At 35.2% G+C, this 15,410-nt stretch overlaps 1 protein-coding gene across 1 annotated transcript in view; it reads left to right on the plus strand.

The window, feature by feature from the left end:
- Window positions 1–15,410, plus strand: part of LOC149808411 (mitochondrial import inner membrane translocase subunit TIM50-like) — a 56,424-nt gene that overhangs the window by 27,786 nt on the left and 13,228 nt on the right. Inside the window, exons 6-7 of the mRNA XM_089976848.1 lie at window positions 6,315–6,422; window positions 14,421–14,519. Of these exons, the coding sequence (XP_089832974.1) occupies window positions 6,315–6,422; window positions 14,421–14,519 (207 nt within the window). The remainder of the gene's footprint in view (window positions 1–6,314; window positions 6,423–14,420; window positions 14,520–15,410) is intronic.

Raw genomic sequence — 15,410 nt, forward strand, 5'->3', positions numbered from 1 at the left:
TCTGATTCCATTTTGAGTGGTCAGATCAAAGACAACGACATTGTGACTCCGTGATCTGTTTCAAAGTGACCTGTATTCTGTCATGTCTTTAACTCTTGAATGAACTTGAGATATTATATAAAACTTTTTTACAAAGACGCATCATATCTATACAGTGTTTCACATGGTAGTTGGGTACTTAGTTAAATGGTCAAATCATTGACAAGGAAAATGTCATATGATAATGTGTCATTTGGAGTACTCTTGTTCGCTCTCATCTTTCTTTTCCGAAATTAATGGGTTCAAGTCTTGTTGTCTGTCACCCTCGAAAACTCCTAGTACCATTTTGTGGAACATATGTGCTGGGAATTTCTTAACTGCCTTTTTGTCTGTAATCTGATTAGCTGGTTCATGCATTCTCTGTTTAATTTACATCACATTCTTTATATGTCCAGGGTCATAAACTAAGTAATAGAAAAGAGCAAAAAAACAACAAGTGTTGTAAAATTCAACAAATAATTTATTTCCCTAACATACAAAGTGAAAATGTGAAGAAAAAAAATTTCTGGTATTTTCAGTTCAGTCCCAAATAGTCCTAGAATTTCTAACTCAAGTCCTAATGAATAATGCTCTGACTAAACTTGAGTGGTATTTCAAATAAAATCCAATGCTGAAGGCATTGTCATGCCTCTAGTGGCCTGTAGTCATAAAAGTACTAATGTACTAATGGCCTTCAGTGTAATGATTTGCTAACAGTCTTTTGATGAATTGCAATAATATGATCCAAGAACTCCTTGTTTGAATTCACTATAATTCCAAGTTAATGCTTCTGTCCTAGAATATTATAGATGAACACTTTGTATTTTCAGTGAATAAATAAATTCCAGCCCAAATCAAATACGGAACACAATAAATGGTTCTGTTTCAAGATCTTACAGCAAGAATAAATAATTTTTTTTCATTAAACAAGATTAAATAAAAAAGCTAAGACAAAAGAATGATCCAGTTGTAGGTCAAGAGTTTTTCTTCTAGAACAATTTATGTTATAATTGAATGTCTTTTACTAAATTTTTACTGAAGAACATGATAAACGTGACTCGGACAAAGATAATAATATTAACCTGCACTCACAGAACAATATAAACCATATATTAGTTTACAGAATGAAAATAGGTCAATGATTCTGGTCAGGTTTACCTTGAATTTGATTTTGGACAAGGTCAGCTACAAGATACAATTTTAAATGACCCCCAGCATTTAATGATTTAAAAAGAACCTAACTGTTACTAAGGGACCCCGAGTGGTCTAAAGCGCTTTCTGTTATGGATCACTGCCATCTCACCTCTGTCTGTGCCGGTTCGAGTCTCGGATTCAGCCAATGTGGGTATGTGAGAAAGCTTGCCAGTAGCTTCTCGTGGGTCGGTGGTTCATTCCGGGTCTTACTTGTTTCTTCCTCCACCATTAATACTGGCCGCCATGTATAGCCTATCATGTGCTGAAAAATGGCATTAAACCCCACAACAACAACAACAACAAACCCCACAATAACAATAACTGTTACATATATTTAATTTAATTGTTTGTTAGTTTTACATGCTATTGTAATGTAACATTGTATGATGGAGTTGACCTTGTCCAAAATTTAGATAATTTCTGCTTGACCTGATTTTTCTTTTTTTTTATTTCATTTTTTATCAACAGCTAATATATAGCTAAATTATTCTCTAGGTTTATGGGCTTAATATCAGGATCTTTATTAATAGAAGAAGTAAATATGTTGATTTGGGTCAGGGTTTTAAACTTTCCTAAGTGAATTTTACAGGTTATGGTTTTGATTTTGTAAACATCAGGATCATTCTAGAAGGTTATTTTCCATTAAGTAATGTTGTGTTTTTTTTAGAAAATGCTAATTGTGACCTGACATCATGTAAAGAACTATATATGATCTTGTGATTGCAAGTACTTGGTCATTCATACTTTAACTTCTAACATTTTTAAGTTGTATTATATGTTGTGACCGGGAGTTTTGGGATGGAATCTCTTTTTGTTCAAATTATTGAATTCAGGTGATTATTTTCTCTGGAAATACATAAGAGCTCTGATAAAATTCTTGGATAAAGACTTTCACTGGAAATTATAGTGAATTCAAACCCGGAATTACATTTCTGTAATTCAGCAAAAGACTGTTGACACATCAACACTTCAATTGCTACCACAGACATGTCATCGACTTCACTTTTGGGATATATTCTGAACTTTTACTGAATTTTAATCAGGATTTTTAATTACTAGGACTTGTGTCTGTAATTCTTTAATTATTTTGGGATTTAATTTGACATATGTTAAGTTTTTTCTTCTTCTCATTTTCACTTTGTATTCTCAGGAAATATATTTGATATTGTTTTTGTGGGGGTTTAACACCATTTTTCAGCACACGATAGGCTATACATGGCTGCCAGTATAAATGGTGGAGGAAGAACTCTGGGAAAACCCAGAGAAGAACCACTGACCCACGAGAAAGCTACTGGAAAGCTTTCACATGTACCCATGTTAGCTGAATCTGAGACTCAAACCCACTCAGACAGTGGTGAGATGGCAGTGATCCAGAACAGTGAGTGCTTTAATATATGTTAAATTGTACAAAGCTTGTTGTCTTTCACTCTTTTCTGTTACTTATTTTAAGAGTATAGACTCATAACACTAACTTAAATATACATAACAGATAGCATGTCTTGGTTGGCTTGACTTCTAGTTGGGAAATTGTCCAAAGTTCAAGTTTAATGTTTGATTCAACAGGCACCCAAATGAGGTCATATTCTATTAGCCTGGTGTCTCACCAATCTAATAACAGCACCCATACTTTGAAAGTGAAAAATAATTTGGAACATATGGTTGCTTACAATAACTCGCCATAACATGCAATTCAATGCTTTATTCAATAGGTTACTAAAAATAGGTGCTCAGGAAATTCCCAAGGGCAGCAGAGCATGAACTTTAATTGATGTATGTGAGACCGCTGCTGCTTTCAGACACAGCTGTCATAATTGGACATTGTCATCAGAGGTATTAGAGGTTGGAATTTAGATTTAAGGATAAATCCTTAGATCTGATCAACCATCAGGTTGAATTGGTTGGATATCTTTTCTATATTTTTCAATGGAAAATATTATTTTTTATTCATGACAATTTTTATCTGTATCCCACAGTTCATGGAATTATCAATGGCACCAGTTTATAACAGAAAAACTCTAGATGTCTGGAACTGGTCATCAATGAACAAAAGGATACCTGTCTGAAATTGTTAATCTTTGATAAAGTAAACGCATTGGGTTGTGATGCCATGAAGATTTTAAAAATGTAAAAACAAAATATCCCAAATACAAAAACTTCAGTCATTTGTAATCCATTTTTTTTATAATCATCATTAAATGTTGGGCTATGGGTCTTTTCTGACCAGTCTTTTATTTTAATTGCCACAACACTAGTAGGCATTGCCTTTTTTATATAATGCATCCATATATCCAAATTTACAACTATTAAAATCCTTATACCAATTATACACCCATAACATCCATATACCAATTAAACACCCATAATCCATATCCCAATTATAAACCCATAATATCCATATACCAATTAAACACCCATACCATCCATATCCCAATTATAAACCCATAATATCCATATACCAATTATACACCCATACCATCCATATCCCAATTATAAACCCATAATATCCATATACCAATTAAACACCCATACCATCCATATCCCAATTATAAACCCATAATATCCATATACCAATTATACACCCATAACATCCATATACCAATTAAACACCCATACCATCCATATACCAATTATAAACCCATAACATCCATATACCAATTATACACCCATAATATCCATATCCCAATTATAAACCCATAATATCCATATACCAATTAAACACCCATACCATCCATATCCCAATTATAAACCCATAACATCCATATACCAATTAAACACCCATACCATCCATATCCCAATTATAAACCCTTGATATCCATATACCAATTATACACCCATAACATCCACATCCCAATTATAAACCCATAACATCCATATACCAATTATACACCCATAATATCCATATACCAATTATACACCCATAATATCCATATACCAATTAAACACCCATACCATCCATATCCCAATTATACACCCATAATATCCATAACCAATTATACACTCATAACATCCACATCCCAATTATACACCCTTAACATCCATATACCAATTATACACCCATAATATCCATAACCAATTAAACACCCATAATATCCATATACCAATTATACACCCATAACATCCATATACCAATTATACACCCATAATATCCATATACCAATTATACACCCATAACATCAGTATACCAATTATACACCCATAACATCCATACACCAATTAAACACCCATATAATCCACATCCCAATTATAAACCCATAACATCAGTATACCAATTATACACCCATAATATCCATATACCAATTATACACCCATAACATCCATATCCTAATTATACACCCATAACATCCATATACCAATTATACACCCATAACATCCATATACCAACTGGAATATTATATCATACACCCATAGTATCAATATACTAATTAGGATATTATATCCATGTAACAATTAGGGTATTATATAATATAAACCATAATATCCATATGCCAATTGTCATATTATAATATGCACCCATAGGGTGTTATATTTTACACCCGTAACATCCATATACCAAATACATAGCTGCAAAGTGTCCTGTTTTTCCCATATTTTGGACCTGAATACATGTGAATGTTTTTCTTTATAAAACTCCATTTTTTAAATTAAAAATTAAATAAACAATTTCCTTGCAATTTTCTGTTTAGAATGGGCACCCTGTTCCATTCTGAGAGTAAATGTATCGCATGTATATAGGAATATTGAGTTCTAAAATATGATTGGTTCTGTCGAAGTCATGGATACCATGCCAGTCTTTAGTGACCATATTGGATTGTGCAATGCAATTGCCATTATCACTCTATCTCGTCTTGTAATATTCAACTTCTGGTCATGTCAAAAGAAAAAGAGAAGATTGAGAATTTTCTCCAGCAAAGAAAATAAAATATAACAGGAAGGACAGTTATGCCATCATGTTTAGATTTTTTAAACCGTGTATTAACGGTGAAAACGTTAAGTTTTGCAAATTGTGTAATTGTGATTTTGCTATTGGGCATGGAAGCATCCATTGCATAAAACAGCATGTGTGATGTGATTTTGATTTTTAACGTAGCTTTAACAATTTTTCAGTCATATCGCTACGATGTCTGCAATGTGGCAGTTTATAGTGATGTCTAGCACTGGGGCATCATGCCACAGACATGTAGCATGATGTCCCACCCAGTCACATTATCCTGACACCAGTCCTAACACTAACCTCTTAATGCTGAACGCCAAGCGAGGCAGCTATTAGTACCATTTTTTAAGTCTCTGGTATGACTCGGTCGGGGATCAAACCCACGACTTCCCGCATCCGAGGCGGACGCTCTAACCACTAGGCCACCGGAGCGGTCTTAAAACAGCATGAAAAAGCTAATCATCATCATCATCATTATGCATTGAATGAATGGTGTTGCACTGTTTGTCAGTATGAATTATGTTTAAATCATTTGTGCATGAAACATATTCATTAATTTTAGCTAAATTTCGGTTGCTGAAGTGAAAATTCAGTGATAAGCAGACACAATATCATTCACGATGCTGTGCAGTACAGACTGTTGGACATTATATTATACACCCATAACATCAATATACCACTTAGGAAAGATCAAGATTATTTTATCACTTTTTGAAGTGACCTATATCACAAAGTATGTCTTTTAACCTTATTTTCATAATTATTGAGATCAAAAACTTTTCTTTGAACAGAGGGAACAATAATTGCTGATGCTTATATGAAAAATATTTAAAAACTATATACCAATTGTAGCACTTTACTTCAAACATTCTTACCTAGTGCATTACATTTTCTCCTAGTTATAGATTTAGGCTGCATCCAATCTCAGTCACCCTAGATAACATCCCTGATTTGTTGTCCCAATCACCCTAGATAACATCTCTGATTTGTTGTCCCAATCACCCTAGATAACATCCCTGATTTGTTGTCCCAATCACCTTAGATAACATCCCTGATTTGTTGAACTAATCACCCTAAATAACATCCCTGATTTGTTGTCCTAATCACCCTAGATAACATCCTTGATTTGTTGTTGGTGTGTTCCATCAAGTTGCCTCTGTTTTGTTTTCAGTACAGCACAGGATGGAGGTTCAAGAAGAGACCAGGAGTGAGCAGATTCCTACAGCAAGTTTCTCCACCCTTGTTTGAAATTGTCATTTTCACATCAGAACAGGGCTTTGTAAGTAATTGTATATTTCACCATTATGTGCAATACTTGATACTCATATTTGTACACATTTGTAACAAAGCCATGTGATAACAGAAAATGATGTCATAAAATTCATGTTATATCTTAAAATATTCCAAACATTTCATAGTTATTAGAAGTTGCTCATGTTATTTTCTTTTGAAGCACCTTATTCATGGCAGTTTATTTCCATATTAATTGGTTAGTTCCACAGAGCTATTGTATTAAAAATTAGCTTTGTTTAGCAAAAGATGTAACATAAGATGCCAGTGAGATATTTTTTTATCTTTCGGTTTCATCAATATTATTCAAAACATCCAATTAATCTTTCCATTGTGTCATAACAGGGACTCCAAAGAACCGATCTTCTATAATGAATATTATTTTCAGAGTGGTAAAAATTTGGCAATGAGTTTTAAAAGATCTGGTTGCCTGATAAATAACTGCATTTGCTCACAATCTGCCATAATATTGTGCATCTGATTCAGCTTTGTTATTTACATAGTTAGTCCTAACCATGCATATTGCATCATCATCACTTGTGCTAATGGAAAGTCTCACACAAGTTAAAAATGACTGAACTCCCATTTAGACCAAGATGTTAATCCCACCGGAGTATGGAATTGGTATATCCAATATTGTTTTCTATCTTTCCTAAAAATGATGCTACTGGAGAGCTCAGGATCAAATCTAATAATTTCTGTTATTAGATATTTAGCACAATCTGTGTTGTGGTCATATAAATTAAAATGCTTAGACACATGCTTAGGGTATCCCTCAAGTGCTCTTTTATTCTCACTTGGAATTCTCTTTTAGCCTCACCTACATATTGTTTGCTACATTTTGTGCAGGTGAGTAAATAGATGACCCTGCGTGTAGTACTATGTCCTCTAAGTTTTGAGGCTTCTTGGAGGATGGTGTTCCAAGCACTGACAAAATCAGAAGAATTGGGGAATCTCAGGCATAGATTAATTTCTAATCCTGTAGCAATTTTCCCTTTAAGGCCACCCTCTTGGAGGTAGTCTGACACCTTTTCAATTTCACATATTTGGAAAGAAGTTTTCTCGCTTCTTTATAAAGTGGAACTGATTGGGATGGTAGTAGCAAACACATCACTTCTGGGTGTTCTGTGACTGGTTCTTCCATTTTCCTCTTTTCATTAGAAATCTCATTTCTCCTGACAACCATATGTGTAGAAGAGCTGGACAAGAGTACTGATGCACTCTTGTATAGACTCATTGGGCTCTCGTTGGTTTTGGGATCATGTAGATTGGATTCCCGTACAGGGTTGCCTTCATTTCCGATAGAATATAAACTTTGGGAAAATGATGACAGTTTGGATTTAGAAGCAAACCCTCCCATCTAGTGGGGTGTCCTAGTCACCCCCCTGTCCCTGACCAGTTTCATTACTATTTTAACTCATCAGAGGGAATATAAGTCTCACACAAGTTTAATAATGTATTTGAGATCAGTAAGTGAATGGTGCTAATTGTCTTCATTTGCTTTACTGGTAATGTTTGGGGATTGCCATAAAACTCTAAACTCAGACTCATCCCATGGTCTTATTGATCCTAAGTGAATGGTGCTAATTGTCTTCGTTTGCTTTACTGGTAATGTTTGGGGATTGCCATAAAACTCTAAACTCAGACTCATCCCATGGTCTTATTGATCCTAAGTGAAAAATGGTGCAGCTCACAGTCACCTTGAAAATCTTATTATCACTAATCCTCCTGAATGGATAGTAATATAAATGTGGGCTGTTCACAGAATGGCTATTTTGAAAATATTGTTCTTGCTACTTCTGAATGGATGGCTATATCAGCATGGAATTTTCACTAAAAGACTTCTTACAATGTCTAGCTTGTGCTAAATGAAAAAGGATGCTATCTGATTCCAAATATGGTCAACACAGCAGCCATCTTGAAAAACTTGTCATTGATACTTCTCCTGTACAGAAAGTCATATTGACAATGGGTTTTCGCAGGAAGTCATATTGACAATGGGTTTTCACAGGAAGTCGTATTGACAATGGGTTTTCACAGGAAGTCGTATTGACAGTGGGTTTTCGCAGGAAGTCATATTGACAGTGGGTTTTCACAGGAAGTCATATTGACAATGGGTTTTCGCAGGAAGTCATATTGACAATGGTTTTCACAGGAAGTCGTATTCACAATGGGTTTTCACAGGAAGTCATATTAATAATGGGTTTTTGCAGGAAGTCATATACAATGGTTTTTCACAGGAAGTCATATTGACAATGAGTTTTCACAGGAAGTCATATTGACAATGGGTTTTTGCAGGAAGTCATATACAGTGGTTTTTCACAGGAAGTCATATTGACAATGGGTTTTCACAGGAAGTCATATTGACAATGGGTTTTCACAGGAAGTCATATTGACAATGGGTTTTTGCAGGAAGTCATATACAGTGGTTTTTCACAGGAAGTCATATTGACAATGGGTTTTCACAGGAAGTCATATTGACAATGGGTTTTGACAGGAAGTCATATTGACAATGGGTTTTTGCAGGAAGTCATATACAGTGGTTTTTCACAGGAAGTCATATTGACAGTGGGTTTTCACAGAAAGTCATATTGACAATGGGTTTTCGTAGGAAGTCATATTGACAATGGGTTTTCACAGGAAGTCATATTGACAATGGGTTTTCACAGGAAGTCATATTGACAATGGGTTTTTGCAGGAAGTCATATACAGTGGTTTTTCACAGGAAGTCATATTGACAATGGGTTTTCACAGGAAGTCATATTGACAATGGGTTTTCACAGGAAGTCATATTGACAATGGGTTTTTGCAGGAAGTCATATTGACAATGGGTTTTCACGGGAAGACTTTTATGATGTCTGGTTGGTTCTAAACAAAAAAGATGCCTGTCTGACGTCTAATATGGACGCGAAAGAGGTCATCTTGAAAATCTTGTTATTGATATTCCTTCAGAAGGGAAAGTCTTGTTGGCATTGGGTTGTTAGCACAAGACTTATGATGTATAGTTGACCCTAAATGAAAATGGTGCCACTTACACATACAGTATGGATGCCATCATGATGTTCTTGTTATTGCTACTCCTCCAGAATGGTTGGTTATATCAGCATGAGAGTTTTACTAAAAGCCTGTGTGATGTAGTTTCTTTAAAACGAAAATTTTGCTTCCCAGATGTGTAATATGACCTCTCAGTGATCATTTTGAAAATCTTGTTAACATTTCTCCTCCTGATTGAGTGATGACATCAGCATGGGTTTTTCTCTACCAAATTCATTACCTCATCACATTACATTAGGAGATAACTTTCTCTGCTCCTCTGTTAATTATAGTAATTTATTCGTATTTTTTTAATTATTGTATTATTCATTACTGTCATGTGATTTCCATCAGTAACATTCATTTTCATGGGGGAGAGATTTTCAGATGCTGTAACTTAGCCAATATTAAACTTCTACTTTGTTTTGATATTGCGGTAAACATTATTTCAATTTATATTTATTTGTTGTATGCATTTGTTTATTCCTCATCTTCATTACAGAGTTGTCAACCAAGTTCAAGATGTGTAAATGATTTAGGGTCATGTAAGATGAACACAAGATGTGTCTATTCATACAATTGCTCGTTGGTAACCCACTTTTGTCGGGAATATTTTATCCAATCATTTAAAAAACAACTGAAGGACTGTAAAACAAGAATGCTTCAGTACATAGTAGAAAGACTTTTAACATGCATCTCATGTCCAGATTGTTGATTAGTCTCGAGGGGGATGTCAAGATGCTCTCTCCACCCCTTGCCAAAGCCAATGCAGAAACAGCACCAGAACAAACGATATCCATGAATACAGTAGAATAATTGATTAGTCTCACAGGTGAGGTGTCCTCTCCACCCCATATGAAGATGCAGTATAGTGCAGACATACTGTAGCATTGGATTAGTCTCATGGGTGATGTTGAGATGCCATCTCCACCCCCATGCTGATGCAGAAACAGCACCAGAACCTGCTGTATCCATGAATTCAGTAGAAAGCATTGTAATCTGACATGACCAATGTGACTCAAAAGGCTTTGTTGTTGATGAGTAGCTTTTATATTTTGTAATCCCACTGGGGATAAGCCTAGGACCCTACTAATGAGGTTTGAAGACTCACAAATGAGATGTAAAGCCTGCAATCATTATCACCCCATGTATGAGACTTGAGGTTATACAGTCTAACTTGTTCTGCACCCAAGAGGTGTTAGTTTATACAGGTATCATTTACCCCAGCTGTGTGTGATTGTAATGAACTCTGAGACAGAATTTTGACTTCACATCTGCCTGAGAAGAGGATGTCCAACCTAAGCATTATGCAGACTTCAGCTGCCAGGATTGCTTCAAAGGAATATAATCCTTTGATTAGCTTTGATTATATTCCCCCCCCCCATTGTTGAATCTGCTAAATGTGAGAAATTTAGCACCAAGATTAACTCAAACAATGGGAATGGCCAGTTCAAATATAGTCGACTGCAAGGCTAAAACCAAATGGGGTGGGGTCCTAAATTTAAACAGGAAAGACACGCCTGTTGTAAGAGAAAACTTCACTAAGATTTTCGGTGTACTTAGGATTCTGGAAGAGTACATGGTCATAATTGCATCATTTGAAACAAAATGAGAAAAATAATTGTTTCTTGGTAAGAGGTGGGGAAATTCCACTCTGGGTCAGACAGGAACTCTAAAAGTCTCATTCCTGCCTGCAAATTCTTACCCTTTGTAATTTTCCTGTCCCACGCCATTTAATATAATTCATTTGTACCCTGTACTCACATTGTCATCAAGTCTAGATGACTGAACTCTTTGTAGTCCTTCGGAAACTTCAATAATTGTTTAGCTAACCAGGCTAACTGCACTAAAGCAGCATGCACCAGTAATATATGTTGTTTAAATTTGATTACATGTATGTGTATTAAAATAGACAAGTTATAAAATGAATAACCATGACAGTGAAATAGATATTCCATTGCACCTTTCTTCTCACACTTTGTGATCAAAATAAAATGGGCCCCAATATCAGAGGGGGGAGAGGGAGTTTTTCAGGAATATTTGTAATCTGTATTTGTTCAGTTACCTGATGATTGCGATCTTACTCATGTACAAGGGTAGTACTATATTCCATTGTTCTTTTTAGTTTTAATTACACTATCAATTGTCCCAAGAACCACATGGCTTTTCAGTGTTATTTACGTGCTAATTAAATATGCCACAGTTTTTGCCAGGTTATTCCAGCTGATACCTGTTGAAAGGAAAGATTCAGCAGACAAGATCAAATTAATGAGGTTACCAATAGGGTATTTTTAATATGGTACTATATAATGACAGGAAATGCCAGTTGCTTACTCATAAGTTTCTTAACTAGTGATACATTTTGTTCATGCTGACAGAAGTGTCAGAGCAAATCAAATTAACAACTAGCACAAGCCAAGATCAAACCAAATGCTGCCCAACTACATAAAGTGTACATGTACTTACTGATAAAGAAAAATCATATTTGTTGGGAATGGTGAGATCATTGTACTTGCAAAGAAAATAATACAGCATGCTGAATGGTTATTCATGGGATTTAGCCTCATGGAGTCTATATGGATATAAATATTGTGAATATTTAAATATAAATTATATATCTTTGAAACTGAAGGAGTATGGTATGTATTTTAATAGTTTCCATTTAATATTATATTTTTCTTTTCTCTTTTTGACAAAAGCTTCAATTGTCAGGGGCACTAAGATACAAAACAGCATGGAGAAGGGTTGAAACCTCATATTGGGACATTTTATTTTGCCCCCCCCCATAAAAAAAACTGGAAAGGCATGTTAGCATCCATGATGCAAGTTCCCAATTCCTAGTAATTTGGAATAGCATACAGCAATACAATTAATATTCATGAAACCGAAAGTCACTTGAGAAAAAGTTGAAGCCAAGGTATTTATCTTGCCTCATCCTATAGTCCACATTAACATATATTGGGTGAAGGACGGAAAATTTACAAAATTAGCGAATTCCACTTATACCACACATTCGACTTATAGGCCGGTAAATTTGGTCCTAAAGGAGTTCATATGGAAGTCATTCATATGACAGTGATACAAAATTCTAAATTACATATATGAGTCACTACTCCACATTTAGATTGCCTTCCATGGGTCTAAGATAGATTTTACTAGAACAGCTCTTATACAGATGATGGCAATTTTTTCATCAAATATGGTTATTAAAAATATTAAAGTCTTTAAACGACTTATCAAAAAAAAACACACAAGAGCATTTGACCAAACTTAACAGAATGTATAATGGCATGAACTGGATCCTGATAGGTAAGACTTTCTATGTTGGACAAGTGATGCTGATAGGTAAGACTTCTAGTGTTGGACAAGTGATGCTGATAGGTGAGACTTCTAGTGTTGGACAAGTGATGCTGATAGGTCAGACTTCTAATGTTGGACAAGTGATGCTGATGGATCAGACTTTTAGTACTGGACAAGTGATACTGATAGGTTACGACTTTCAGTGTTGGACAAGTGATGCTGATAGGTCAGACTTTTAGTATTGGACAAGTGATACTGATAGGTTACGAGTTTCTATGTTGGACAAGTGATGCTGATAGGTCAGACTTCTAGTGTTGGGCAAGTGATGCTGATAGGTCAGACTTCTAGTGTTGGACAAGTGCTGCTGATAGATCAGACTTCTAGTGTTGGACAAGTGATGCTGATAGGTCAGACTTCTAGTGTTGGACAAGTGATGCTGATAGATCAGATTTTTAGTATTGGACAAGTGATACTGATAGGTTATGACTTTCTGTGTTGGACAAGTGATACTGATAGGTCAGACTTTTAGTATTGGACAAGTGATACTGATAGGTTACGACTTTCTGTGTTGGACAAGTGATACTGATAGGTCAGACTTTTAGTATTGGACAAGTGATGCTGATAGGTTACGACTTTCTTTGTTGAACAAGTGATGCTGATAGGTCAGACTTGTAGTGTTGGGCAAGTGATGCTGATAGGTCAGACTTCTAGTGTTGGACAAGTGATGCTGATAGGTCAGACTTCTAGTGTTGGGCAAGTGATGCTGATAGGTCAGACTTCTAATGTTGGACAAGTGATGCTGATAGATCCGACTTTTAGTGTTGAACAAGTTATACTGATAGTTAAGACTTTCTATGTTGGACAAGTGATACTGATAGGTCATACTTTCAGTATTGGACAAATGATGCACATAGATCAACACATGTGGATGAAGGCACAAATATTGGAAAAACCTCAGAAGCACTGGTTTCATGACAAATGCAATCAACAGCATTTGGCTGTTGGACAGATGAGAGAAAGATGGGTGATCTCAGGCCCACTTAGGTCAATTATTTAGGGTATTTTTTAAAATAAAACCTTGATCCTATCACAGCTGCATTTACTGTAAACAATTTTTCAAATCAAATTTTTGTGAATCTAGCAGGAAACTGAATTGGCAGAAATATATTCCAAAGTAAAGATTGATGCAACATAATACATGTATAAATTCATATTTAATTGCCAAACATTTGTTGTATTTAAGTGAACTTGTGAAAGTGTAATTGACAGTAGAAGAGTCCTTTTCTTGTAGACTGATAGACCTCAGAAGCTGACTGTTGACTTGAGTAGGATAAAGTGATTAGACACCTTTCAGGGGCCTGGATACTGCACTAGAATAATGGTTGCATTGCACCTCAGTAAACCTTAGTTTAATCTCTGGTTCTTGGAGCTACAAGGTTAAGGGGTCACCTGTTCAAGGTCACTGGTTTTCTTTTTTCCATACTGCTATCCCATTAGAGACTATCCAGTTTTCTTTGATCTAACATGTCAACAGTTTGATATTCAAGACAGGTAAACTTACTGTAGAGTTGATGTTAAATAGATTCAGATTTGAATGTTGTCATCAGCCTTTAGACCCTGAAGGATGACTAACACTTCATTCTCTTTTCTTTAGACTGCAGACCCCATTGTAAATGGCATTGATCCCCATGGGTACATAATGTATCGCCTGTACAGAGATGCAACTCGATACATGAATAATCATCATGTCAAGGTAAGGTCACATCCATTGATCTGCATGGGTACATAATGTATAGAGATGTCACCAAATACATGAATAACCATTGTATCAAGGTAAGGTCACATCCATTGATCCATATGGGTACATAATGTATAGAGATGTCACCAGATACATGAATAACCATTGTATCAAGGTAAGGTCACATCCAACTGGTAATACTGATAATACTGAAAACAAAGTTAGATGTTGTATATTCTCCTTCAAATACATTACCTGATTATGTTACATTAGTGGTACAGTATGCCATAATGTGATTATGTTACATTAGTGGTACAGTAAGTCATAATGTGATTATGTTACAGTGGTACAGTAAGTCATAATGTGATTATGTTACATTAGTGGTACAGTAAGTCATAATGTGATTATGTTACATTAGTGGTACAGTAAGTCACAATGTGATTATGGTACAGTGGTACAGTAAGTCATGTGATTATGTTACATTAGTGGTACAGTAAGTCATAATGTGATTATGTTACATCAGTGGTACAGTAAGTCACAATGTGATTATGTTACATTAGTGGTACAGTAAGTCATAATGTGATTATGTTACATTAGTGGTACAGTAAGTCATAATGATGTTTTATATGGTGCCTACAACATTTTGTAAAACACTGAATTTATTGATATTTTGGCATTGTCTTACCATTTGTTTATGTCACAACTGACACTGAGCACTAACACATTTTCGCCAGTGGAATATTTCCAAGCACTGTGTTTATGCAATTATTCCATTTATAAGTCTTTTTTGTAACACAGTTGGCATTTATTTCAAATTTTATGTATATTTGTTGTATGCACTTATTTGTTTATTCTCTTCTTCATCACAGAGATGAAAACAAAGGGTACTATATGCAGATAATTCAA

This window comes from Sinohyriopsis cumingii, chromosome 1, assembly GCF_028554795.1.
Source record: "Sinohyriopsis cumingii isolate HCF-2022 chromosome 1, ASM2855479v2, whole genome shotgun sequence".
In the NCBI taxonomy this organism is placed as follows: Eukaryota; Metazoa; Mollusca; class Bivalvia; order Unionida; family Unionidae; genus Sinohyriopsis; species Sinohyriopsis cumingii.